General features: G+C 36.0%; 3 protein-coding genes across 4 annotated transcripts in view; 1 reads left to right on the top strand and 2 right to left on the bottom strand.

The window, feature by feature from the left end:
• The first annotated feature begins 343 nt into the window (after positions 1–343).
• LOC115238617 (SET and MYND domain-containing protein 4-like) lies at positions 344–4148 on the top strand. Its single transcript, XM_029812593.1, has 11 exons — positions 344–581; positions 920–1163; positions 1294–1471; positions 1584–1929; positions 2027–2276; positions 2369–2703; positions 2814–2887; positions 2980–3092; positions 3172–3484; positions 3585–3750; positions 3858–4148. Exons 1-11 carry the CDS (start codon positions 427–429, stop codon positions 4000–4002), a joined length of 2319 nt encoding a protein of 772 aa, XP_029668453.1. The 5' UTR covers positions 344–426; the 3' UTR covers positions 4003–4148.
• A 14505-nt stretch (positions 4149–18653) lies between these two features.
• LOC115238628 lies at positions 18654–21618 on the bottom strand. Its single transcript, XM_029812616.1, has 4 exons — positions 21570–21618; positions 21045–21368; positions 20595–20809; positions 18654–20382 (listed from the first exon to the last, which is right to left on the bottom strand). Exons 1-4 carry the CDS (start codon positions 21616–21618, stop codon positions 20275–20277), a joined length of 696 nt encoding a protein of 231 aa, XP_029668476.1. The 3' UTR covers positions 18654–20274.
• The window catches only part of LOC115238609 (furin-like protease 2), a 21202-nt gene continuing 15935 nt past the window's right edge, over positions 21594–26860 (bottom strand). The window contains exons 5-15 of one of the 2 annotated variants that reach the window (XM_029812580.1): positions 26403–26860; positions 25982–26198; positions 25493–25572; positions 25083–25372; positions 24257–24444; positions 23909–24157; positions 23295–23763; positions 23003–23202; positions 22656–22937; positions 22206–22420; positions 21594–21993 (exon numbers count right to left, since the gene is read on the bottom strand). In XM_029812580.1, the coding sequence (XP_029668440.1) occupies positions 21886–21993; positions 22206–22420; positions 22656–22937; positions 23003–23202; positions 23295–23763; positions 23909–24157; positions 24257–24444; positions 25083–25372; positions 25493–25572; positions 25982–26198; positions 26403–26860 (2756 nt within the window). In that variant the 3' untranslated portion in view covers positions 21594–21885. Of the gene's footprint in view, positions 21994–22205; positions 22421–22655; positions 22938–23002; positions 23203–23294; positions 23764–23908; positions 24158–24256; positions 24445–25082; positions 25573–25981; positions 26199–26402 lie in introns of both variants that reach the window. The other variant, XM_029812581.1, reaches the window with a different exon arrangement.

Raw genomic sequence — 26860 nt, 5'->3', positions numbered from 1 at the left:
ATCACAATTTCTCTTGCGTCGTATATAAATATACTTATCTAAGCTCCCGAGAAAAATATTCTTATCGCATCTCCGGCCTTATAATTAAAATTCTAAGTGGAATTCCACGAGATATAATAAATACGCTTATTTATTCTGTTAAAAACAATACGCTTATTTATTATGTTAAAAACAATACGCTTTTGTATATCTTTTCTCTTTCTCTTTTTCTCTCTTTCTCTTTTCCTTGCGTGAACGACCACGTGTTTTTCAAATATCGGAAGTGTGAGAGAAAGGAAACGGAAGTGGCGTGATTTGTAACGTAGTTGCTGCGTCAATAAACTGTCGCGAGTGTCGCGTCGTCACGTCACACGTCACTAGCGAATAGCAGCGAAGAGACGTTGTGTATTTTTCCAAGAGAGAGCTGTATTTATCTTTCTGTTATAAATGTATACTGCAAGAAACGTGGTCGAAATGCGTTGGGACAACGTCGTCGATTATTTGAACCATATTTTGGAACCGAATAAACTTCAAAACGATATAAAAAATATGAAATGCGAAAGTGAGCTAATGTCTCGTTTATTGACCAATCAGCAGGTTACGTGAGTAGAGATATAAATTTCTTCAAAAAAAAAACATTTTGTAGTTTGATTGCAATATGATCTGAATTTCTAAGCGCCTTGTTTCGAACAATTTTAGCAAGATAATAAAGAATTTATAGTTTATCCGTATGTGTGTATTTTCATCTTGAATTGCGATTCGAACTCTCTCTACACTTCCTAATTAACTGTTTTAATTAACTATATAGTATACTTGTGTTTGTTTGTATAGTGTGTAAATTAAATTAGGCGTTTCCTAATTATCTATCAACTTCTTAATTATTTATCGTAATTGGTAATAATATACTCGCATATAATATAGTTTTAATTATATGATGCAGAAAATTTCTATCTTTATGGCTAAGCAAACTTTACGATAAAAGAGAGACAAGAAAAGAAAGAAAAAATCTGGAGACATCAATGTTTTATAAGACAGAAGGGAACAAAGAATTTCAATCAAAAAATTATAACACATCTCTGAAATTATATACAAAAAGTGCGATATATGCTCCGTCAGGTAGCATAGATCTGCCAGTAGCAATTGCAAATAGATCAGCATCTTTGTTTTATTTGGAAAGATGGCAAGTAAGTAATGGAATTGAAATATGTTCAAAAATCATGATTTAGTTATTTATTTCATTTATTTCTTTTATGATAATTGCCCAAAAGTTATAAGATTATATTTGTAAATATAATTTATCTATCTTTTGCAAAGGATTGCATCAAAGATATTGAACTGGCGATCAAATTAGGCTATCCGGAGAAATCACGTGGTAAACTATATCTGCGTATAGTTGAATGTTACTTAAAGCTAAATAAAAAAATACTAGCTGCTCGAATTATTTCTGAACTGAACAATTCAAGTCAATATGACATGACAAATGAACAGAGGGGCAAGTATTTTACTTTATATATTTATATATATCTAAGCTAAAAAAAAATTCTTTATTATAGACATCTTTCATGTTTCTAATATAATCAAAAATTTTAATAAAACTTGTATAGAGCGATTACAGAAAATGAATGAAATACGACTGCAATCTTTAAATACAATTGATGGGATAAACGATGTAAATCGTGCATGTAATGTCGTAAATGTAACAGAATCTCCTTCACAACCTAAACTTAAACGCCTAAAGTCTGATGAAAATCCTAATTTTCGATCTGCGTCGGCGAGCATAGAAGTAAAGTATGCCCCAGCAAAAGGGAGATATGTTGTAGCTAATAGAAATATCAAAAAGGGCGAAACTCTTTTTGTTGAAGACGCATTTACTTTTGTGCTAGTAAATAACAATAAAGATAATACATATTGTCACAATTGTTGCAAGAGCTGCCTCGATATTCCTGCACCGTGAGTTATATTATTTTTTGCTACGTGAGGAATAACAATTTTAAAAAATGTAGAAATTTTATGCTATATATAATGTATAATATTACATATTATACAGATGTACACAGTGTGTAGAAACTATATTTTGCAATATGAGTTGTTGGGATGAGGCATGCTTATCTCATCATCGTTGGATATGCCCCGCCAGTCAAATGGGCCTTTTGCGGCAGGTTGGAATAACACATTTGGCTTTGAAATTATTGTGTGTGTGTGCAACTACGACCAATAATGAGAAATTTAATGACGTACAACAGTTAGTAACCAATTTTAATAAACTCGCACCAGCCGACGTTATTTCGTATGGAATTGTGAGTTACATGATTTTTACAAAGATAAAGTGATACATATATATAGACAATTTTACTACATGAACTGTTTTATCTTGTCTCTCCTTTTTCAGACAGCCGTTATGCTTACATTGTATCTATCAAAGTATACAGATTTTTTTAAAGATATCAATCTTCAAGAATGCTTAGCATCAAAGTTTTCTAACGACGAAATCAATATTAAATGTGATCTCGTAACAGAAGACGATAAACGATTGTACGTAAGTTCTTTATTGTTGAGGCATGTACTGCAGCTTATTTGTAATGGACATGCTATCACAAAGATAAACGTAACAACAGATGATCATGAAAATAAACTTCTTATTGAAGAACAAATTAGAATAGCTACAGCGATTTATCCTTCTGCAAGTATGATGAATCATTCTTGTGATCCTAATATAATTAATAGGTAATATATATAGACATTTTACAAGAAAAAAATTCCTTATTTTATGCATAAATATATAGCAAGATAGATATTTCTTATTTTATTTAAATAACAATGCTATTATTTTTTAGCTTCTTAGATCAGACTTTAGTAGTTAAAGCTATACAGGATATTAAAGAAGGTGAAGAAATTCTTCATTGTTATGGTATGTTCAAAGTTAATAACAAAATTTCATTTTATTCTATTAATATCAGATTTCTACATTATATTATTTTTACTTTGTATTACGCGAGACAGGGGTTGACTTTAGAAGAATGTCAAAAGCGGATAGGCAAGAAAGTCTGGAAAGTCAATACTGTTTCACATGTAATTGTAAAGCATGCACGATGCCAGAATATGAAAATTTTATGGTAAATTATTCACCATTTTTGCATGTATATGCAAAATTGTATATCACATTGATTTATAAGAGTTTGTTATCTTTAAAAGAAAAGATTTACTGCGATGAAGTGCCCTGAATGTAACGGGCCATTATTATTATGCGATGAGCATGACCCTCCGATGCTTTGCTCAGATTGTGGAGCAACAGTTTTCGAATTGACTTATATATATAAAGCAAAACAAGCACAAGTTTATGCTAAAAACTATTTCAAAGAAGCAGAATATTACATAAGGGAAGGAAACTTGGAGGAGGCAGTTGTTGAATTAAAGAAATGCTTGTCTCTTAGGAAAAGCGTTTTGTACAAATATCATGAGGACATTATTACAACTTTGGATTTGATGGCAAAATTATATGTCAGTTTTATAAAGTCTGTGTTTTTTTTTTTTTTTTTTTTTTTAACGAAAATAGAGAAAAGCGTTCTCGAGAAAGTAACATATATTTATCGATTGCTTTTTGGTATTAGATCAACGGTTGCCTGCCATTTATCATCTTGAACACACCATTGTGGCGATTGAAGAAAGATATGGTTCTTGCAGCATAGAACTTTGCAATGAATTAAATAAAGTAACAGATATATGCATTACTTATTTGCAGATGGAATCTAACACAGCATCAAAATTTTACAAGTATATCATTCTTATTATATATATTATTTTAATTAATGTTGACGTATTTTGTGCAATTATGCATTATAGTATACTCATTTCACGTTTATTTATGTATCTTGTTACAGAAATATTTTGAAAAAAACACGACGATATCTAAACGATGCTCAACAAATTCTAGATATTGTTTATGGTCCATGGCATGAAATTTATAATGAAATTGAAACTAAGATGGCAATCCTTTTTAATATTTTACAAAACTTCAATGTCTGATACATGTGTAAACAATCTGTAATATGTGATAGATGAGTAAATAAAAAGTGCACAGAAGAGCATTCTCTCTCTCTCTTTACTCATCTTTTCATATATGTTTTTTGGTAATAAGATGTAATATTTGGTAATGCAGTGTATTTACAAAACAACTACGTTATCATTATTTTTTATCGTATGTACTTTAATCATTTATTCAGTTTACAATTTATTTTAACAATTTTTTAACAATCACATCTTGTTTAAGAAAAAGGAGAAATATGAAAATTATCCATTGTATAAATTTTTATTGTATCAAATTAGAGAGAATTAAAATTTAATTAGACTTTTAAATATAATTATGCGTAAACAATTTTTTCATTTACATTATGATATATTACGCTTTGACAAGTCTTAAACTTTTGATCTGCATCTATGAAAGGTCGCGTTTAATTTTCTTTATTATCGTTTTTGGTCAATTTATCGCATTTACATTATATATTATGCTTTGACAAGTCTTAAACTTTTTATCAGCATCTCTTTTACACTATCGTATGAAAGGTCGCGTTGAATTTTCTTCCTTATCGTTTTTGGTCAATTTATCGCAATCAGAATGATAACCAGAACAATTGTTATTTCCTCGCAGTACGTGACAATATGAACATAAAGAGCTGTGCAAGAAGATAGTTCGGACCTTTAGATTGGATTGTTATCGCCTTAGCTCGGTCTCCCGGTATCCTATGCTCCTCCAATTTCGAAGTTTGGCAAGGAAGTAATTACCGTGTCCGTAATAGAATTTCCTGCGTCGAAATCGATCAAATAGTATCATCGAATACCTTTGTCGTCGCTGCGAATTGGTCATTAATAAGTAATTTATTATACTCTGCGCGTAATTATTGTGAATAATGTGCGCTATGATATCGAAAGACATTGTGTGAGTCCGACATCAATTCAAAGATCGATGTTCCTTCGATCATGCGTTGAAAACTGTCAGCGGCTAATTTATTTACGATCTTCTCTTTTAATCGTCAAATATGAAATTAATTGAAGAATTTATATTTCTGCATAGTTAAATATCGCGTCTTCGTAATTGAAAATGTAAACGCTATAATTAATAAGATCCTACACGTTATCAAGACAGGACACAGTTAATTCCTTGTCGAAAAATGTTCGTTTCATATAAAATTACCGGAATATACTATATTTTTGATTATTTATTATTATAACTATACACAGTTGCGCGTTTATCTAAAGTTAATTAATCGGTAATTATCATGATTGTAGCTAATTATTTTTCGATATCTGTCGCGATCGCGTTTCTACAAAGAATTCGATAATATATGGAGCATCTCGTATTATTTCACACTTGAGTCGCGCCATTCGAAAGACGACCTATCCAATAATATTAGTATTATAAATTTAGACTAAATATTTTCTATGTCTTCTTGCATTTCAAATTTATTTCGATGATAGGACCAACATTGCATATAAAAAGTTTAATCTTTATTTAAAAAATATAATTTATCTTTTTGTATATGTGTGATCAAGAAACTATTTGTATAAATTAATTTAATATTATTATTTTACGCCAAATTTTCATATTTCGATAAGATATATCTTACTTTAAATTTGAGATTTTTTAATTTCAGTTTATTAAATAATACATGACATAAGCAAATAAATGGCGCGCATGTAGCGCGGCCTTTGTAATATTCAAGTATTTGTAAATTTTTCTCTTGTGAAAAGGAAATATCTCAAGAAAGAAAACATAAAAATATTTTAATTTAGTTTTTTTTCATGGGAAATAGATATTTCAGGTAGAGTTTCACATTCTTCAGATATTTACGATATGATTCTTGTTCATCTCTGAGGGAACGTAAAGAGACATTTACTGTCGGATTACCACCCGTTGTGTAAAAAAGCTTTTACTTGAATTGTTAAATATTAAAATTATTAATAGTTGTATCTATTCTGCATGACACTTGCTTTTACACTCGCGGCACCGACCATCGCGACGTTTCGCGTCTAGCTTTTATGAATATTACGAATATTCTCGTCCAGAAGTACCGTCACGCATTTTTTAAGCTTTGTCATAATACATTAGCTTGAACTACACATGTCTTAAAATCATTTTAAAGAATATTATTCGACGTTTAATCGTATGTACGCACGTTGTGCTTTCTTTAAATTTTCGTTCTACTATGAACAAAGTTCTATTTTATTAAAATCTCATGCATATTAAATATAATTGTTTGTAATATATTTAAATACGTTTTATAAATATTTATTATCATAACAGCCGTTATTTCCGTAGCGTATGCACGATACTAATTAAAACAATCCGCCTTCGGGAACTTTAATTTTACTGCGCAGTCGGTGGTATATACAGCTGCTCTCGAGTCTGTGGGCCGACTTCATTAAAAATACATCGAAGTGCATTCTCTCTACTGTGCCGAGCGGCTTCATTTGCAAATGGCCCCATGCGTCACTGTGTAAAATAAAACACGACACCTCCGGTTATATGCATTACCGTCGCGAACGAATAAACCAATAACTTGACATTGGAACGGAGGAATTCTTCATTAGTATGCAGTTCCGGTGTGACAGGAATTCCTTACGCATCCGCGGACAATTCCGAGAGGCACGAAAAGTACATAGAATGAAATTTTCTCTTAGTTTTAATGCGCGCCAGAATGGAAACAATAATTGAATTTTTACGCTATAGCCGGAGCATCTTTATTAATCAGAATTATGTAATACGACTTACAAGAAAACCGACAATTTTTTCTGCCAGCAATAATCCGTTTGGCATTCAATAGCATTTCTTGTAATGTATAGTAAACCATTTTTGAATGTAAAAGAAAGAAAGAAAAAAACCAAACATGAAATAAAAAAATTTATAGAATAATTCTAAAGAAATTTAAACAATTTAAAAATCACAAATCTAACATGAATTTGAAGTTCTGTAACTTTATTATTGTTTCATTTGAAAATTACAGATAATATTATCTCAGCTTATTAAATTGACCAAATAAAAATCTCAAAAAAACGCCTAAGAAAATTAGATCGTCTTTTTAACATCTCTCAGGCATTCGTACTATCTGCGAAACGGAAATACAGTTATTCTTTTACCGGTCGCGCGGTCTCGGAAAGCCAAATAAATTCGTTTACTTTGAATGTACATGCAGCAGGACATAATATTCGGTCGGGATATGTTGTTTCTAAAAGATGAGCGAGATTTACATCCTTGCAATTCCTATCTTGTGTCCGAGATATTCAGATAAACAGACTTGTGTACGAAACGGCGCGTCGCTCGGATACCTGGGGTGCTCCTTGGAATCAGGTATTTCGCGTTTGGATTTGCTTCGCTACCGTGTTTCCCCGGAATGTACATATCGCCACACCGACTAGAGAAACACTCGATGAGAAATTTACAGCCGGACAATTCGTGTAACATATATCCTGAACGACATATTGCATTTATATCGTGTAAAAATAAAACACAAAAACGCAACGCGGTTTACCACCGTCGCGACGGCCGAATACTGCTATCGATATTATTAAATTAACCGGAACAGAGCTGTGTTTCGATCTTTTACAAAATTTATCGCGCGGCACGTGTACGGTCTGCCTCCTAGAGAACGAAGAAACCAAAGGTTCATACACGGCGAAGTATGTGTATTGTACATGAGAGACACATTGCTTGGATTTCGATTTTAGTCACTTTATCGCCATTTGTAAAAGGAGATTTTGTATTTCTTTTATATTTTATATTATTTTAATAAAACATAATATGTATGTACCTTTCTTGTTTTACAAACAGTACTGTACATAAGTACTGTATTTTTCATTAATATTTTAATTATTATTGGATATACACAATGGTTTAGATTTAGAAAATGATGAACTTTTAAATTCATAGATATATGTAGATTTCTTCGTATATAATTGCCTTAGAGCTTAATAGTATACTTAAATTAGTCAACAGTGATTGATCGAATCGTGCTTTCAATTCTCAGATCATTAATCGCACATTAATCTGCATTCGGATTATGCTAGTGCGCTTTTCGCGTTTTAGCAGAACAATTACTTATTGTTAGAAGGGGAAGATTAGGACGGTTATAAATGTATATAGCAACCGAGAACTCAATCATCTTATCCTAACAAAGTTCTTACTGAGCGAAAGTATCAGTCGAAGAATACTGTATGTATTATATGAGAGAGAAAATTAAGATAAGATATATATATATATATATTATAAAAGAGAAATTTTATTTTTTTAATTCGAAAGCTTGCTTTCTTATCGCTTCTTACTCATTTAAATAAATGTTGATGCTCGGGACTGTCAAAATCGGGATGCTGATCTGACCAATTCTATTTTTCTTTAACCGCATCGATTGACGGGTACGAACGCATGTATTAATCCGCGAAATAATAAATTTTTAACCCGTTTTCTTTTCCCGTTTATGGTCGGACTGGGGAGGTGTCAACCGTCGCTAATTTACGACCGCGTAATCCCGCTAGATTGGTAGGATTTATCGTCGGGTGGACGCATAAATCTCACGGCGAGCGATTATGCGGACTTATCTTCCTGGCGGCCCGCTAAATTCGCGAGTAGCGATATCGCGAGTCGTGAAGCGCCGGCTAAATATGCGCGGTTTTAGTCTCGCGCGATGTTGACGGCTCTATAGGTCCAATTTCCACATTAATTTCCTACTTTAATCCCTTTCAGAGCAACTGTATGTTTCAAACGCTATTATTTTCGTAAATATAGAGGAAACTAGGGGATCCACATTTATTTCTCTCCTTCGCGACTATTATATATGTATGTATACATGTATATCCTCATTATATCAAAATATATATTTTAATTCCTATATTTGTCACAAAAAATTTATATCCCAATAAATATTTTTTTATTAAAGGGAAGGTTTTTTTGGATAGGAATTCAAATAAATATTAATAAGCTATCAATATTATTACGCGACTAGATTTTACATGGTATACATATGTGTCAGTATTTTTGTTGCACTGGAAAACGATAATGAATTATAAACAGATGTAATAATATATTGTAATGATGCATAATAATGCAATGTAGAATGCAAATAATGTGTACTTGATAAAAATTATAGTTCTTTATAAAATTTATCAATAGTATCAAGAATGATTTCTCTAAACTAAATTTTTTCGGTAAAGCATCACGGCTATCCCATTAAGAAAATTTTTGATAAATTAGTATAGAAATTCGAGACTATCTGTTTTTCCATTGACATTTAATAATATTCCATCAATGCATAAAAGATATTATATGTAGATATTTTATATTTTTATATCTACACCTCTATATATTTGTAACTAGAATACTCTATTATTTATATAGAATAACTATGTAAATATTAACTAGAATTTTAGCTTTGATAACATATTTATTAATAAACTACACGACCAGGAAATAATATTTTCTGTCACATAGCGTAATAATACTTTGCTGATTCAGAACAAACTTTATCGGAAAACAGGTACATTTGCAAATTATTTGCAGACACAATTCCTGCTCAGCTAGTTAGAGTTCTAGTCAAACGTATGAAACGTAGTCTGTGTATACTACCTGTCTGTTTTAATCGATAAATAACTAAAACAGAACCAGCTGAGTATACGTATGCCATGATCAATAAACATGTAATCATGTTCAACTACATTTACTCTATTTACTGATACAAGCGAGTCTGCATATTCCGTATTTCCCTAAAATAACCATATAACTAATTACTATATTGAACTTTGATCGCGAGCAATTAATGATATAAGACATATATATTTTTTTTTCCGAAAAACAGAGATAAGTTTTATCAGGCAATTACTCGGCAATTTACTAGATGAAAATTCCAAACTTTTTCTCTAAATCTTCAAATAATACGTATATTTGAAGAATATAAATGTAAATCATAATACAAAATTAATAAGGGCGAAGCGAGACTAAGAAAGTATAATAGGCACTAGGCCTAATAAAGGACATGACTAATTGTAAGCAGTCGGTCTCTCTCGAACCCTTGCCGCGGCAAGACGAGTAAATCTATCAATACTAAACACGCATTTGAAAGTTAACGGCCTTTCCTGACTTGCCATTCTTATTCTTATAATATATAATAATTATAATGCAATAACTCTATGGAATTTAATTCTACCGGAATATATCTGTAATGCATATTGCAAAATTTTATAACTTTACTACGAATTGTAAATCGCGATCCTATATATGACTACATTGTAGACTGATGTATGGTAAAAAAAAAAGGAAAACGTTTACAAGCAAACGCTTTAAAATACGAAGCTTTATCGTAAAAGCAAAACTATTCACATAAAAGGTAGAACGCGCCTTTGCATAATGTTCTTACTTTTAAACGGAAAATTTGGCTTCTACCTTTCGCTAACGGCATTTGCATCATTTTTTCGTACATCTCATTTACATTTCAGTCATTACAGTTTTTGCATATCACCGCGAAAATTTCTCAGGGATGCAAAAGGTGATTGAAAATATTGGATAAATCCATTTCTTCTCAAGGAAAATTGGCGAATATTATTTTGACTAAAATAATTTCATGAATTATATTAAATTAATAAATTCATAAAGAGCATTTTTAGAGAGAAAGAGAATTTTTTACAAATAAACCAGTATGAAATCTAATAATTCATGAATATGGTGATTCATAAATATAGTGAGATTTCTCTGCTGATGCGAATGGCGGCATCCACCATTAATATTCTCATTTCGCGAGTGTGTAATGGGTTAAGGACTGGTATCGGGATGAGGCAGGTTCGAAAACGAGATAATCGTTCGCATTGACGGATGTTCGAGCGAATTGGCGTATCCGATTTCGCCGATAACCGGCGCCGTGCCATTTGCGAGCCGTTCGATTCAAGCTCGCTCTCATTCGAGGAAGCAATCGCAGTTACAAAACAAGTCGTTATCTAAATCACCGAGAGTGCCGAAAGCTCATTTAATGTGCATACAATTACGCCGCGCCGCACGTTTACCGTGCGAGAAAGTTCTCCGCGATTGCTGCGATAACGTATCTTGGACCACGTCCTACCGAAACCGGGGTGCACAAAGTAGAAACAAATATACAAACTTTCGAGTTTGTCAGACTAATTCGAAGTCGACTTTTCCTTAACAAAGATGTTGAATTAATTTCTAAAGAAATCAGAAAGAGCGAAAGAGATAAACTCTTGCGAATTAATCTTCAAAATTGGCAATAAAATAATAATATCTAATTTTAAATAAACTTTCGTTAATAAAACTTTAATTTGAGACATTATTATTAAGTATTGAAAATTAAAAAGATTTTGTATTGCACTTATGTACAAATATATTGGAATCAAATTAAAATAAATATCCGCGACACACATCGTGGATATCAAAATATAATTTACAAATTGGTTACGATTCATTCTTTTGTATCTGATGTACGGAATAATATTTATTAATTGGTTAACAAATCATCTCGCCGATGAAAATTACGTGGACAAGAATTCAAGAGACAATTTGCGAGCATCGAGGCTAATTAATTGAGTAATTTTCTTCTGGATCAATTTAACAAATGATATTACCGCACTAATCAATTATTTTCGAGCATATGTTAACAAAAGCGTTGAAAAGATTAATAAAAATTAGAGAGAAACTGTAAAATATATTTTCCATTTTGAAATATGAAATATCAGTTGTTCTATTCACACAGACTTCATTTCATCGAGATTTCATCGCTTCAAGGCACTCGGAATCAATTAAAACTATTCGCTAATCGTTAATTTAAAACACAAGTAGATGTATCTCTTGAGAAAATATGGGCTGCAGAACGGTATAATCTCTTCTAGAAGGTCGTAAGATTTCTCTTTTAAGAGATAGTCACGGTGGCGGTGCAACCGACAGTAGTTATGGTCAGTATATATACAGACGTGTACAAGCGCAGCCAGAGAACCGCCGCTCGGATTCTCCGTATTTTATAAGGAATTATGTTATACGCATCTTAATCTCGCAAATTTATAACTCTGATAAAATGTAAGAAGGCAATTAAAAATTAAACGCGCGAGAATATATTTATATATTTATAAAATTTCTCTAATTTTAAAATTATATATATATATATACAGGCACGAATGTTTGAATATTTTGTAGAGCTGCTGTCTTTTATTGTATTTCATTGTAATCTTGCTTTATTCATACTTCACCAGCTTAGCAGTCTGCTGTATATTATAGCAGCGCTGAAGGAGAAACACGCGGGGATCTATCTTACGTATTACGTTCCTAAAAAAAACTATGTCTGTTGCTTGCTTACGTACGGCGATTCTCCGTGACGTGGAAAAAAATTGTGGCTCGGTGCCGTGCCGAATTTAAACGGCCGAATTTAAACATATTATCACGCACGTTCGAGACCATTCTCGGCTCCTCCTCGTTGGCTTGACACTTTAATAAGACGGGTAATTTTCGCGCGCGTATACGGGTCGTACGAGAAATGTCGCTTCGTTAAGGTACTTGTGCGGATATACTCGCTAGAGAGCTTCTGCAGTGCAGTTTGCAGCCTCCGCAAGCTGCAATTGACTAACTCGAAACAACAACGGTTGCGAACGACTTTCCGTGGACAAATTGAGATGCTATCTATATAAATGCTGGTGATAATATTTAAAAGCCAACTTGATTAAATCTTATATGTATACAAGCTCGATGTTACTTATTGTTATTAAGAAAATTACAAAACTATTTCATTTACTATTTCTTTTTTATAAAGCTAGAAAAATTTGATTTATAGAACTAATTTTTTTTAATGATAACTATATTAGAGTCATGTTACTTAGATAAGAATAAACACTTTTTGAAAGACAGCATTATTTCTTGTATGTAATTTGTATCTAATTCGACAAATATAAGATCAATATTTCTAATAATTTTGATTGTCAATATTAAATATCTGAATCGTTAAAGCTCTAATTAAAATTCTAAGTAAGCAAGATTCTCTTGAAATAAACAAAAAAAATTTTAATTACTTGCATCTCGTATATAAAAAATTAAAAGATTTTATTTTATATATTTTGAAGAGCTTGTTTTTTCAACATTTTATTGTGTGGACAAAAAATAACTTTAAATTATTCCAAATATCTGTTATTAGAATTAAAGTCTGCTCTTTTCGAACATCTTATATCGCCGAGTTTCACGTAGAGAGCTGATACAAGTGGAAGATTGATGGGGTACATTTCGGGCGAATGTGAACGATCGCATCAGTGCTGATGCAGTCGATGATACTCCGGTCGCTTTTAACCAATAAATCCTATCGCTCGAATTCCTTTCTCCTTTAATCTAGCCTAATGCGTCTATCGGCGTTCAAACGCTTGTTGCCCCACTTCGCTGCCTTTTAACGTGCAGCATCCCTTTCGGGGCGACGAACTCTTCGTCGTCGGTTATTATCCCGGCAAACCAGGGCTGAATTGCGAAAAGGGGAGATCGCTGTCCAGCCTCCGTAGGGGCGATTCCAAAGCAAAGCAGTCGAGTATGCCTAGTCGGACATATGACGCGACCAAAGTCCAACTAGATGACATGTGAAAAGTGGAAAATTGTAATCACAGAAAATGGACGAAATAGCGTATCTTTCGCGGATGGACAAAGCAAAGTGAGAGAACGCGCAGCAGTCGAAATGTCTGTCGAGCTTTTCCGCGTTTTCGTGGCGAGTGAAAAGTATTCCTGTGTCCTCTTCGCTTTGATCAGAGACCTCGCCGAGCTCGAGCTCGATAATAGCCGTTTCTTTCCAGGTCGCCTTTGACTTCTCTCTGACTGCGCTACTTGGCGTTTCTAACGAAAAATCGATTACTCGTGATACGAGAAAACAGATGACAGGAAGATAATTAAATTCAGAGCTGCGCACTAAAGTTTGATAGAATATTTTCTCATTTCGCTAAAGTTTGCCCCATCATCGAAATACTCTCTCTGTCTTTACTTCAATTACTTACTCTGTACATGCAATACAAATTAATAATTTCCATAAAATTATTCATAACTTTCCTTCATTAATAAAATAAATTTTACTAATATATAAAAGATATATCCATTCATACATGTAATATATTATATTATGGATTAATTTGGTCCAGACAAAATTATGACTTTAATTTCCTGATCTTATTTTCCTTTTTAAGCATATGATAGAAATCTATATATTAAAATCTCGAAAATATTTTATGATAAAAATAGTTCAAAAGTTGGAGAAATTTCAAGAAGATGAACACTTTAAACAGTTCTAAAAAAAAGTGAAAGAATGAGATAATGTTAAACCATGTATGATTGTCTCTCTTCCTCTCTTTTAGGGAGGATCTAAAGAATAAACAATTCTGTATCGGAAAACGTGCGTTTCTATAGAATCAGATCGGCTGTATCGTGCATTACTGATAAACATCGGCACATATATGTATGTATGAGGCACAGATTCGCCCATTGCGAATTTACGATATCCGCTTACGGCGCGTATCAGGGTGCTGATAAAAGTAGACGCGAGATCTCTACTCTTGCTTCCTCCCCTGCGAATTATCGCCGACGAATTTACGGCGTTATCCCGTTATCTCCATTGGCGTTGGCCGAAACGTTTGTATATGTCACCCAGGAAATGGCTACAGATGGACGTTGACGACTAACGTATATTCAGCTCTTCCGTACGACGGTAACGAGTTCGGGACGAGACGATATTTCGGAATGGAGGGTTTATAGCATCTGGATCGCCGGGTACAGTCATTCTCGTTTTGCAGAAAACGACAGACGATTTTATGATTTATCCGTATATTAGGAGAGAGTTACATTACGAGAGAAGGTCGTTTCAATTGTGACAAGGAACTATAGCCAGTCGAATTATTGGCCAGGCGAGATAATGGCGTGATCGAACGTTTGGTTCTGAATAACGACACGTTAAACAGTATAGAACGAATTTTATTAAGGGAAAGACTATAATAATATTTTATAGTAATTTTGGAATTAAACGATATGGAAATATTGTGCAAGAATAAATTTAGGGATGAAAAATTGGCGATGTTGAAAGTATTTTTGCGCGCGCGCGCGTGTGTATGTATCATTCCTTCTTATCATAAAAAATAAATGTAGAAAGTGATTTATCCATAAATAAATAATTTGTTTATTACTTTTAATTTAATTGAATTCCGATTTAATTCTAATTCATTATTTAAAATTGATATATAATTTTAACAATTGTGTAAATAACGATAAAATATAATTTACCGTTACTTTATTGATAAGAAAAAGAGATAAAAGCTATAATGTAGTTCAATCATCCAAATACGAGAAAAATGAATTGGTCTTTTTAATTCTTCAACTATCATCTCGCGTTTAAAAAAAACCTGAAATGATGTTTCTCCTATGGTTGACATACAAATCGGAGTAAAATTCATCCACTTCCGTTTGGCTACCCGCAAAGATCAGAGTTACGATGGTACTGGGCGAAAGGAGGGCATTCGGTGGGAACAACGCGGTATGAAGTTTCTTCTTGCGGCGGAGTTTTTACGGTGTTCGTTTTCCGCACGCGGTGCCGTATGGTTTAAGCTTTGATGCTGGGCGGAGGAAAGTAAATGCGATCTCCTCTCTTTGCGCGAAAGGAGAGGCTATAAAAGGGCTTGGCGGGACTCGCTGCGCCGAAACGAATTTCCTTCGTTCCGTCGTTCTTTCCGCGCGACTTTCCGCTGAAGTTTCTTGCCGCGTTACCGTCGTGCCGTTAACGTTTCTGGTCTTGCGGAAAAACGTAGCGCGATCGCTTTCGCGGCTGCATTATTATCCGCGATAACGTATTACAACTTACTGCACCGAGTGCTTTCAGTCGCGCATTGTTGAATATCGAACGTAATTTTTTTATTCTTGAAACGATGCAAATGTATGTGGGAATTGTAACGCAAAATTGACGTAGATATTCTATAAAAAGGATCTTCCATTATTTAATTAAAAAATATAAAATAGGCTTGAAATTTTCGGCGTGGAATTTGCTCCTAATACTTTTGCGCATTCTAAGACACTATGTATAGTTATAAATTTATGAAAGTAATGGTCATTTTCCGATGATTTTTATCAGTTTTCCAATTTTTCATTATTAATAGTATTATTAAAATTATTTTTTACATATATATAAAGTTAGTTGCATTAAGAAATTGCGGATTTTATTATTTGAAAGAAGAATATTGAAATATATTGTTAATTAAAAAAGAAACATCTTTAAGTAGTAATATTCTCTAATCGATTATGTTTACAAAGATATGCCTCCATATTCTATAAAAATCATGCCACTCCGAAAACTACCATAATAATGATAAAACCACCATATGGATGACCGTATTGCGGTCCAGCATTAATCATTTATTTCCAAACTCTACAGAAATTTTAGGAAAATCTCATTCGAAGAAAAGGATAGAATATAGAACCTCGGGTAATGCCGTGTTTATTCTTCGATGCTCGATCGAGGGGAACTTTCGGTCCAAGGCGCCACATCGATCTTTTCTTTTATTCTAGTCGTGGCTCTCTCTTTTACCCCACATGCAACACCTTTAGTTCCCCCATCGAATCGCTGCCGATTGCCCGCTTTTATATCGCCGCAACGCTTCCATTCTTATATACATCGGGATGCTTATTTATTTCCTGCCTCCGGACGCCAGTCGGACTCATATATAGTTTCGTATTCGTCCGTTTCCGCAAGAACGGATGGAAAAACAGCGCAATGGAAACGGATGATTTGGAGTGGCGGAGAAAGGTCAACTTTGATTAAAGTCGCTTCCGTTCTCTTTTTCTTTCTCTCTTTCTCTGTTTCACTCGTGGACGGATTTTGGCAATATTTCCGGAGAAAAACGCCAACCGCACATATCTGTCTCTTTTGGATTCTCCTCCGGAACATTTGCGGTCGTGGAGTAATATGAAAGTTATATGATTTTGTAATACCTTTACTTCTCTCGTGAACGAAGAAATAGATTGAATCGAAAATAATTTGCTTTTACAAGAGAGACAGAGGTTCTCTGATCTCATATATTTTATATGAATAGATATTAAATTTTATCGGACTGTGGGAGAAAGGACTTGAAAACTAAACTTCATCCAAGTTTATTTTCTAATATTCTCAAATTAGTATCCAATTGAAAAAATGGGAAAAAAAATAGAAATAGAATGGCCGGATCAAAACAGGTTGCTTTGATTAATGGCTACAAAATTTATTTGATTAGAAAATAAAAATGTACATTTCTGATTTACGAAATATAAAACCTTTCTAGTATGAACTATGCTAAAACCAATCAAACTAAAATCAGTATTTGCAAATTTAAAAACACATTGAAATCTTTTTAAACACTTTATCAATAATCACATATCATAATCACATATATCATAATCACATATTTCTAATATCTGTTATCACTTCGACATAAAAATTGTTTTCTAAAAAATTGTCTTTTAAAAAACAAACAAACAAACGACTTAATACTAATAATTAAAACATTATCGTTCTTATACGACCGGGTTTTATTTAAATGAGCGAACTCTTGCACCAATAACGCATAGTAAAATGAATGAAAGTTGTCCGATAGAGAATGATAATTCTCTTTAATGAAATTGAAATTCGGGGGATCGTCTCCTTTTACGTCGCAGCTGTCGCCGCTCGTCACCAGTTATATCAGTTTCTAGATTTAATATACATGAGAGGATCGAAGAGCACAAATAAAATGTCAGCGACGACTGCTGACGACTCGTTCCCGCGTCATTCACGGTTTTACCTTGTTCGTGAGGGAAGTAAGACACACAATCAGCCGAATGTAATTTCTCCACAGAGTCGCCGGCAGACTCTGCTGACATGCGCCATTTCCCTTGTCGCGTGACACGGCGATTTAGTAGTTCTCGTATCCTAATTAAGAACTCCATTTCGCGATTCTTATTCCCGATAGAGTCCAACGAGATCGACGTTCTCAATAGCAGTTACTCGCAATTGGAAACTAGGTGATTGATACGTAACTATTGAACATAAGGTGAAGAGCATTAATTTAAAGATAAATGATCGAGAAAAATAGTAATTTTTACGTGAAACTTTACGCATTAAAATTACATAGATCATTTTTTCGAGAAAAACTTTTAGAAATTCCTTTTTAATTAAAATTTGAAAGTTTTGTATGTTCTTGAAGTTAATATAAAAAAAAGTTTGCCACTTTTCTGTTATATTAAAGTTGAAATAGCCGCGACTTGTTACTTTCTCTTTACACGATCTTCAAAATAATTAGAAATCATGCGATTTTTTATATATCCTCATGTCTCATAGCACGGATAGATACCCATATCATTCGAAACTAGTATCGTTTACGTTCTTATGTGCACGGATATACAATGGAAATATATGATTCAAGTTAATCCTTAATGTTTCATTAAGTAATAGCCGCGAAGAGTTCGGGGTTACGAGATTGAATATACTCATTCCCGACTTCTACGATCGATTTGCTAGCACCTTTCTCGCGCATTGCCGTAATTAAAGTCAATATTGTAACCGTACTTACCTGGAATGATGTATACCTCGAAAATCGGGAATATCGGGAAGATTTAAGTAAATAGTATTTTAAGAAATAGTGTGTTGCAGGATGCTCAAGAAATTACATATACTCGCGCATTGCGTGTGTGTATGTATATATGTATATATTTATAATCGCGTTCATCATAAAAGTACAATAATAGCTTTATATCAAATCACGAGGAGAAAGTCAATATTCACATGAGTAGGCGTGGGCGATGGCTTTCGATAATATCGATTCACTGCGGATCGTTGCGTATGGTTTTCTCTCTTCTTCCTTCTTATCCATTCATTTACCTCTTTTTTCTTTTTTTAAACAATGTTTCTCCTCTCATGCGATCCTAACGAAACGGGAAAAGAACGGATATGAGCGAGAACTAAAAAATAGTAAGAACAACGCGGAGAAAGTGGAATATTAAACAAAACATCGATGTAGACAATCAAATAATAACAACAAACAGTTTACAAAACGCAATAGCTGTGTCGACGGCATGTGTTGTGTCAGTTTGAGAGGTACTGGAATGCGACGACTGACGTCACAGACGCGTCGGATAATTAGGCGATCGCAGTAGCAAACGAGAGTAACAGTCTGTTAGTTCCTCCGAGTATGCGAATTGCGTCGATTAGTCGAGACTCAATTTCGAAATGGGATTCGTCGTCTCGCTATCGTTTCTTTCGCCTCCCCCTCCTGATCCTTGTGTGATTACTCCCTTTTGTTCGCTCACTTGTTACTATTATCATTTGTACAAATATATAACAATATCCATTCATAATTCTCACGATTAACGATTACGATTACGTGGTCCGTGGTTCAGCCTAATATACGGAGGCCACTTTTACATCCCTTCACTCCTTAACGGAATGTCGGTAGAGCCTTTCCGAAGAGAGGCGAAAAAAGAGATGTGCCTTCATTCTTTCAATAACTCGACAACGATCGTCGATTGTGCCAAAAATGTCGCGCGAAGAAAAAAAAAACGGCAATAAATATCATTCAAGGTGCTATTGAACAAACTAGATTGCTTTCGACTCTTGTACCGCACAACACTTGTAACTTGTTCGTGTGTTGTTCGTCGTTTGGCTGAAGTTCTATTTGCGGATGCACGCGACGATGATGATCGACGCGATAATCGACGGAAGATTCGGCGTTATTCGTGGACAGAAAGTGTCGGAGGGGGAACGCGAAAGGGTGTGGAATCAAGGGTGTCACTAATCAGGCACTTCATAATGTCCTTCACCCTTTTTCTCCGTGTTCGGAATCACCGTCAGTGTCTTGATGTGTGTGACGATGGCATCGGCGACGCACTCGACAACGATGACGGGCAAAAAGTATATCTCTAGCTAAACACACATTCCTCATACATTCACACGTTCATGCGACCGCATCACGGCTAGATAAACAACAATCACACTTCCTTTCACTCTCTTTATCTTTTTCTCTTCTTTTCTCGCTGTTCATACTCTACGGAGTTCTACTATCACGTTTGCGACAAATCATCCTTTGCTTGCTCCTCCTCCTCCTATTTTTTCTTCCACTTCTTCCTTTCCGTTACGTATTTACCACCGTATTCCCATTTTCCTCATTACACATATGTAGGCTATCTCTGGACCTCGCTGACGTGAAAGCACGTAACTTCTGACTCGCGAACTGATCACAATCGAGACTCGTCAATCTCTCTGCGACTCTTCGATATGAGGTCAATAGCTACGTGGCAGTTAACGTAGTCTAGGTCATCAGCTCTGTTGCGTCGTCGGTGTCCGGATCTTCGGACGGTTCCACTTTCACGGCGAGCTGCGTATATCCCATATTGGCCTCCCTTCTGCCGGACCAGGCCTGCGAATAAAATGTTGACGCACGCACATTTATCTTCCCTCATCATTGAGTTATTTATTTTTCGGAAGCAATATAAAAATCATACTTTGAATCACAAATTTAAATTTATAATACTGACATAAATTGTTGCAATTTGGAAGATATTTCTTAATACAAGCTTGCAACAATTTCAAAATCACTAAAATTTTTTTTAATTTTAATTAGATACATACCTGAAGAGCGACGAATATCATTGCAAACAACGCGATTGATGCTAAACAAATAGCAACTGCCATAGTCGTAGCTGCTGTTACGGCGAGTGATGCCGAGTCGTTGTTACTTGGTTTACTGTCGCTATCAAAATATGTTTCAGAGATAGCAGTGTCGGCTGAGAATTCTGTTCCCGGTACTCTTCTTTTACCAGCCGGCGAACTGTTTCTGCAGCCGCCTACAAATATTAAAAATACACCATTACAATTTTATACGATGATATTTATAACATATAAACTATAATGTAATAACGTCATATATCGATAATAACTAACTAGAATAAAAAGTATAAATTTAGAAAAACTATTATTTCGATAAATGTATTCATGGCGTGTTGCTTATATAAAATCTCTCTATTAACAGCAGATAAATTATTTACGTGCAATATTAAGACATCATCACATAAAAATTACCAGTTTCTGGATCACAGAGACAACACTCCTCAGCTTGAGGCCCTTTTTCGTTGCCCGTACAACAAGGCACGCACTGGTTGTTCAAAAAAAAACGGCAATAGATATCATTCAAAGGTGCTATTGAACAAACTAGATTGCTTTCGACTCTTGTACCGCACAACACTTGTAACTTGTTCGTGTGTTGTTCGTCGTTTGGCTGAAGTTCTATTTGCGGATGCACGCGACGATGATGATCGACGCGATAATCGACGGAAGATTCGGCGTTATTCGTGGACAGAAAGTGTCGGAGGGGGAACGCGAAAGGGTGTGGAATCAAGGGTGTCACTAATCAGGCACTTCATAATGTCCTTCACCCTTTTTCTCCGTGTTCGGAATCACCGTCAGTGTCTTGATGTGTGTGACGATGGCATCGGCGACGCACTCGACAACGATGACGGGCAAAAAGTATATCTCTAGCTAAACACACATTCCTCATACATTCACACGTTCATGCGACCGCATCACGGCTAGATAAACAACAATCACACTTCCTTTCACTCTCTTTATCTTTTTCTCTTCTTTTCTCGCTGTTCATACTCTACGGAGTTCTACTATCACGTTTGCGACAAATCATCCTTTGCTTGCTCCTCCTCCTCCTATTTTTTCTTCCACTTCTTCCTTTCCGTTACGTATTTACCACCGTATTCCCATTTTCCTCATTACACATATGTAGGCTATCTCTGGACCTCGCTGACGTGAAAGCACGTAACTTCTGACTCGCGAACTGATCACAATCGAGACTCGTCAATCTCTCTGCGACTCTTCGATATGAGGTCAATAGCTACGTGGCAGTTAACGTAGTCTAGGTCATCAGCTCTGTTGCGTCGTCGGTGTCCGGATCTTCGGACGGTTCCACTTTCACGGCGAGCTGCGTATATCCCATATTGGCCTCCCTTCTGCCGGACCAGGCCTGCGAATAAAATGTTGACGCACGCACATTTATCTTCCCTCATCATTGAGTTATTTATTTTTCGGAAGCAATATAAAAATCATACTTTGAATCACAAATTTAAATTTATAATACTGACATAAATTGTTGCAATTTGGAAGATATTTCTTAATACAAGCTTGCAACAATTTCAAAATCACTAAAATTTTTTTTAATTTTAATTAGATACATACCTGAAGAGCGACGAATATCATTGCAAACAACGCGATTGATGCTAAACAAATAGCAACTGCCATAGTCGTAGCTGCTGTTACGGCGAGTGATGCCGAGTCGTTGTTACTTGGTTTACTGTCGCTATCAAAATATGTTTCAGAGATAGCAGTGTCGGCTGAGAATTCTGTTCCCGGTACTCTTCTTTTACCAGCCGGCGAACTGTTTCTGCAGCCGCCTACAAATATTAAAAATACACCATTACAATTTTATACGATGATATTTATAACATATAAACTATAATGTAATAACGTCATATATCGATAATAACTAACTAGAATAAAAAGTATAAATTTAGAAAAACTATTATTTCGATAAATGTATTCATGGCGTGTTGCTTATATAAAATCTCTCTATTAACAGCAGATAAATTATTTACGTGCAATATTAAGACATCATCACATAAAAATTACCAGTTTCTGGATCACAGAGACAACACTCCTCAGCTTGAGGCCCTTTTTCGTTGCCCGTACAACAAGGCACGCACTGGTTGTTCAATTTGTCCAAATGCAGTGGCAGCGAGCATGCGGCGCAGCTGAACTTGCCGGGGCCAGTGCATCTTCGGCAGTCGGAATGGCAACTCTTGCAGAGCTGTGTCAAGGAATCATAGTATTGCGCGCCCAGACACTCCATGCACAATCCGCCTTCTAACATCGAATGAGGAGGACAGGAAGTGCATTCTAACGGACCTTCTCCTAAAACAGTTATTTTCCCATTGAGAAGCAATTAGATTTAATTTATCAAATTGTAATTTACTTACCTTTACATGTACGGCAATAATGATGACACTTTTGACAACCAAAATTGGATTTAAAGAAACCTTCTGGGCATTCGGGATGGCATTCGCCGGCTGCCAGTTGCCAGCCTCTCGGACAGGTGACGCACTGATCCCTCCTGGGTCCCAAGCATGTTTTACACGATAAGTAACACTTGGCGCATTGACCTCTATCGCTATAATAACTGAAATCAAGAAGGAAAAGAAAGCGTAATATATCAATGCTATTCTACCATTGATCTATTCAATATCGTAACAATAAATTCTTTCGTCTTACCCCGGCGCGCAGGACGATCTGCATTCTCCGCTTTGCAGTTGTAGCCCATCTTGACATGCCGTGCAGTTCAAACGGGAGACGCAACTCTTGCAAGTATGCAGACAAGGGACGCAAATCGGTCGCGAAGGTTGTACCACGGAGTAATACGCGTCGTCGCACTGGGACACGCAGCGCTTGCCTTGAAGCAGTAACGGATTCGGACAGGATATGCAGTGATCTTCTGTGGGGCCGGCACAAGTTTCGCAAGACGAGTGACAGACCTTGCATTGGCTGTTCTCATAATACTGGCCCGAGTTGCAGTTGCTGCGACTCTCGGGCGCGCATAGCCCTTTTTTGTTCAAGCTCCAGCCCTCAATGCAACTAGTGCAACTCACCGTGGCGCAAGTCGCACAACCGGGTGGACATGCGACGCATTCGCGCCGTTTCTTGTCGGCGCTGTAACCCGCCGGGCACGAGGCGCGACATGTACCTGCAATATTCGAATCAGAAATCGCATATGATATAGAATATCGCGGCTATTCTCACATTTAATAATTATATATTTGATGTGATCCAATTTTTTAAATTAAAATTTCTTTCGGTATGTTTTATTTATTGGCGTAAACGACGCTCACCGTTCAAAGCGAACAGCCCGGATCGGCAGGTAATGCATTGGTTCTCTGCCGTACCGTTGCAGGTCTCGCAAGTAGCATGGCACGGGGCGCAGCTATAGTCTTGCGTCTCGTACGTATATGGGGGACACGCGGCGTAACACTTGTTCTCGTGCATCACCAAGTGATGCTCGCAGCTGGTGCACTTGTCCGGTCTGTCCTGACAGCTGGCGCAGTTGGCCTCGCACGGCACACACGTGCTGTTCTCGGTGTCTGCGTGATGAAATGCAAAAAAAATCGCACGTTACTTCGATTTCATGAGACAGAAATCATTATAATTGATGACTATAAAATGATTTTTTGTCGACATACTTTCGTAGTAGCCTTCCGGACATTGTTGGAGGCAGACTGCCAGATCGGTGACTCGAAGATGAGCGGGCGCGCAGGAGAGACAGGAGTCCTGACCAGCGCCCGCGCAAATTTCACAGGATTCGTGGCACGGCCAGCAGACACCGCCTTGGTTAGGGAAGCTCCTTGGCGGACAGCGACTGACACATGTGCTGGAAGAAAGAAAAGACACCCCTCGCGTTGTTTCTCAAACGATTTTACGTTGAGGAGGGTCAAACGAAGAGAAAAGATATAGAATGAGAATTGGCGGGATCCATTGGGAACTCTTATTGTGAGTAAGAAATAAATTATAGTGTGGTTAAAAAAAGATTAGTTTCACTATTATAGTGTGTTATATAAAATGTATGAATCAATATGATAGTATTACCATTTGCCTTTTTAATAGCAAATAGTTTTATACTCTATATGCCTACCGTTGTAATCCATAGTTTCGTAGCATTCTATAAAATTGTTTTATGTTTTATTAGTTTCATGAAGACACCACAATTAATGCATGAATTTTTATAATAGTACAACTATATTTAAAATTTTATATTTATTATAATATATTTATTTTAATTTTATATGACACTTTATATTTAAATATATTTATATTTAAATATAAAATGTCATATAGATCCTTAGGAGAATAAAATATTATTTAGATTACCCATACAATATTACTTTGGTTTTATTTTTAAGAATCTCAGCGGGTACGCTAAAAAATTCTAATTTTATAGACTGGATCTTTTCATCGAGACAAAAAAAGGTAATTATCTTATGCAAGAGTTTTAAGCGTTCATTTACTCACTTGTCGAGACGATAATTCTTACAGGCGACGCACTGAGTCGGACCTTTGCCATAACAGCCCTGCGCGTCGCACTGCGGATCACAGTCATGCAGTATCCTTCTGGTAGTATCGAGAGATACTACCGAGAGATCCGCTTGCGCGGATGACGCTGCCGAGGGTGAGTCGAAGGCGGATGCAGAGGAGACGTCGCCGGGCAAGTGGTTCGTCAGGAGCGGCGCCGACGAGCCGTCCAAGGTGGCCACCGATGCCTGTAGATTCGATGCTGCGCCGGAGTACGGGCCCTGGTAACTCTGAAAGGTAGACGAAGAAAAGAAGTCGCTATTGCCCGGATAGCCGGACAGTTGTAGCGGATCATCGTCTACCCTGAACGGATAATGAACGGAATGGGAGGGAAGGTATGAGGAATGTACCGGATTAAACTGCCGCGTGCGTATCCGGATCGGGTTCGTTGACGTGCCGTAGAAGATCAGCTGCCACTTTTTCAGTATGCCTGCAACAAGATCGACGAGACGGTCAAGTTATAGCGGGAACGACGGGGCACGTTGAGAAAAACATAAAGATCGAGTTAACCGTAATTAATTTGATTATTAAAAATGATGCAATATCATCTTTATTTTAAAGAAGACAAGGGAGTGGATTATTTTGGTAAAAACTATTATACTACTAAAGTCTATTTCTGGAATTTAAGATTTTAAGAATAATAAATATTAAATAGTTTCGTTAAATATTAATACCGAGACAATCTCAAAAATATTTTCAGAACGAGAATTATTATATATAAAATATCATAAAAATTTTTATTTTACTTTGCAAATAAAAACTTATTTTTTATTTTTTTCTGGGCGCATAGTTTATAGATATCGCTCGTGTATAAAAATGAGAAATTAAATTAAGCTTGCCTGGTGAATTGACGTGTCGGTTCCCAGCATTAATGATCTGCAGGGTCCATCGGCCGTCTGCTTTCTCGCCCCAAAAGTGCACGCTGAGGAAGGGCCAATCGTCGAAGTTGGAACTGAGAACGTCGCGCGGTCGTTCAAACAATAGGGTCGAGGTTGTGCCCATCGGGGAGGTCAGTAAAAGCCTCAAGTTTCCTCGAGGGAAGAATCTCAGAGAAACCTGATTTACGAAGAACAATTCAAATTTTATTCAAATTTTATTTATTACAATTCATATTTTAATCAAATTCTAACTTGATGCATCAAATAGCAAATATTAATTTTAATATACAGAACGCGAGTTTATAGTAGATTATTCTTAGAGAATCGATAAGATATTTTTATCTTAAAAAGAGAAGGCAATTTTTCCCGCATACAATCTTACCTTGCACTGCACATGCTCCAAGAACCGTACTTCGTTCAAGGACCCAGCGCATCCGGTGACGTCCATGTATACGCTCAAGGTATAGCCGTACGTGGGATCAATCGGTCTTTCCTCATTGATCTCGTCGGACTTGCAAATGTGCTGCGGCGGCACATTGGTCCACTGTTCAGCCAGGCTGACCATGGCGCCCGCGTCCATCAAACCGTAGCCGAACTTGTGAGACACCTTTCTCTTCACGCCGTTCAGTATCCAGCCTGGTTCGTTGCTCAACGGTTCGGACCGCGAGGTGAGTACCACCAGGTACTGCATGTCCCGCCACGTTAGGGTCGGGTTCGCCTCAAGGGCGAGGGCGGCGATGCCGGCGGCTAACGGCGCCGAGGCGGATGTTCCGGTGTGTTCCACCGTGCAGATGTGATCGGGACGCAGCTTGGCGTCCATGTCCACGGTGGCGACGCTCT

Source organism: Formica exsecta, unplaced genomic scaffold, assembly GCF_003651465.1.
Source record: "Formica exsecta isolate Colony F162 unplaced genomic scaffold, ASM365146v1 scaffold352, whole genome shotgun sequence".
NCBI lineage: Eukaryota > Metazoa > Arthropoda > Insecta > Hymenoptera > Formicidae > Formica > Formica exsecta.
The sequence above is the reverse complement of the archived record's forward strand: the minus strand, read 5'-3'. Positions and strand labels throughout refer to the sequence as shown.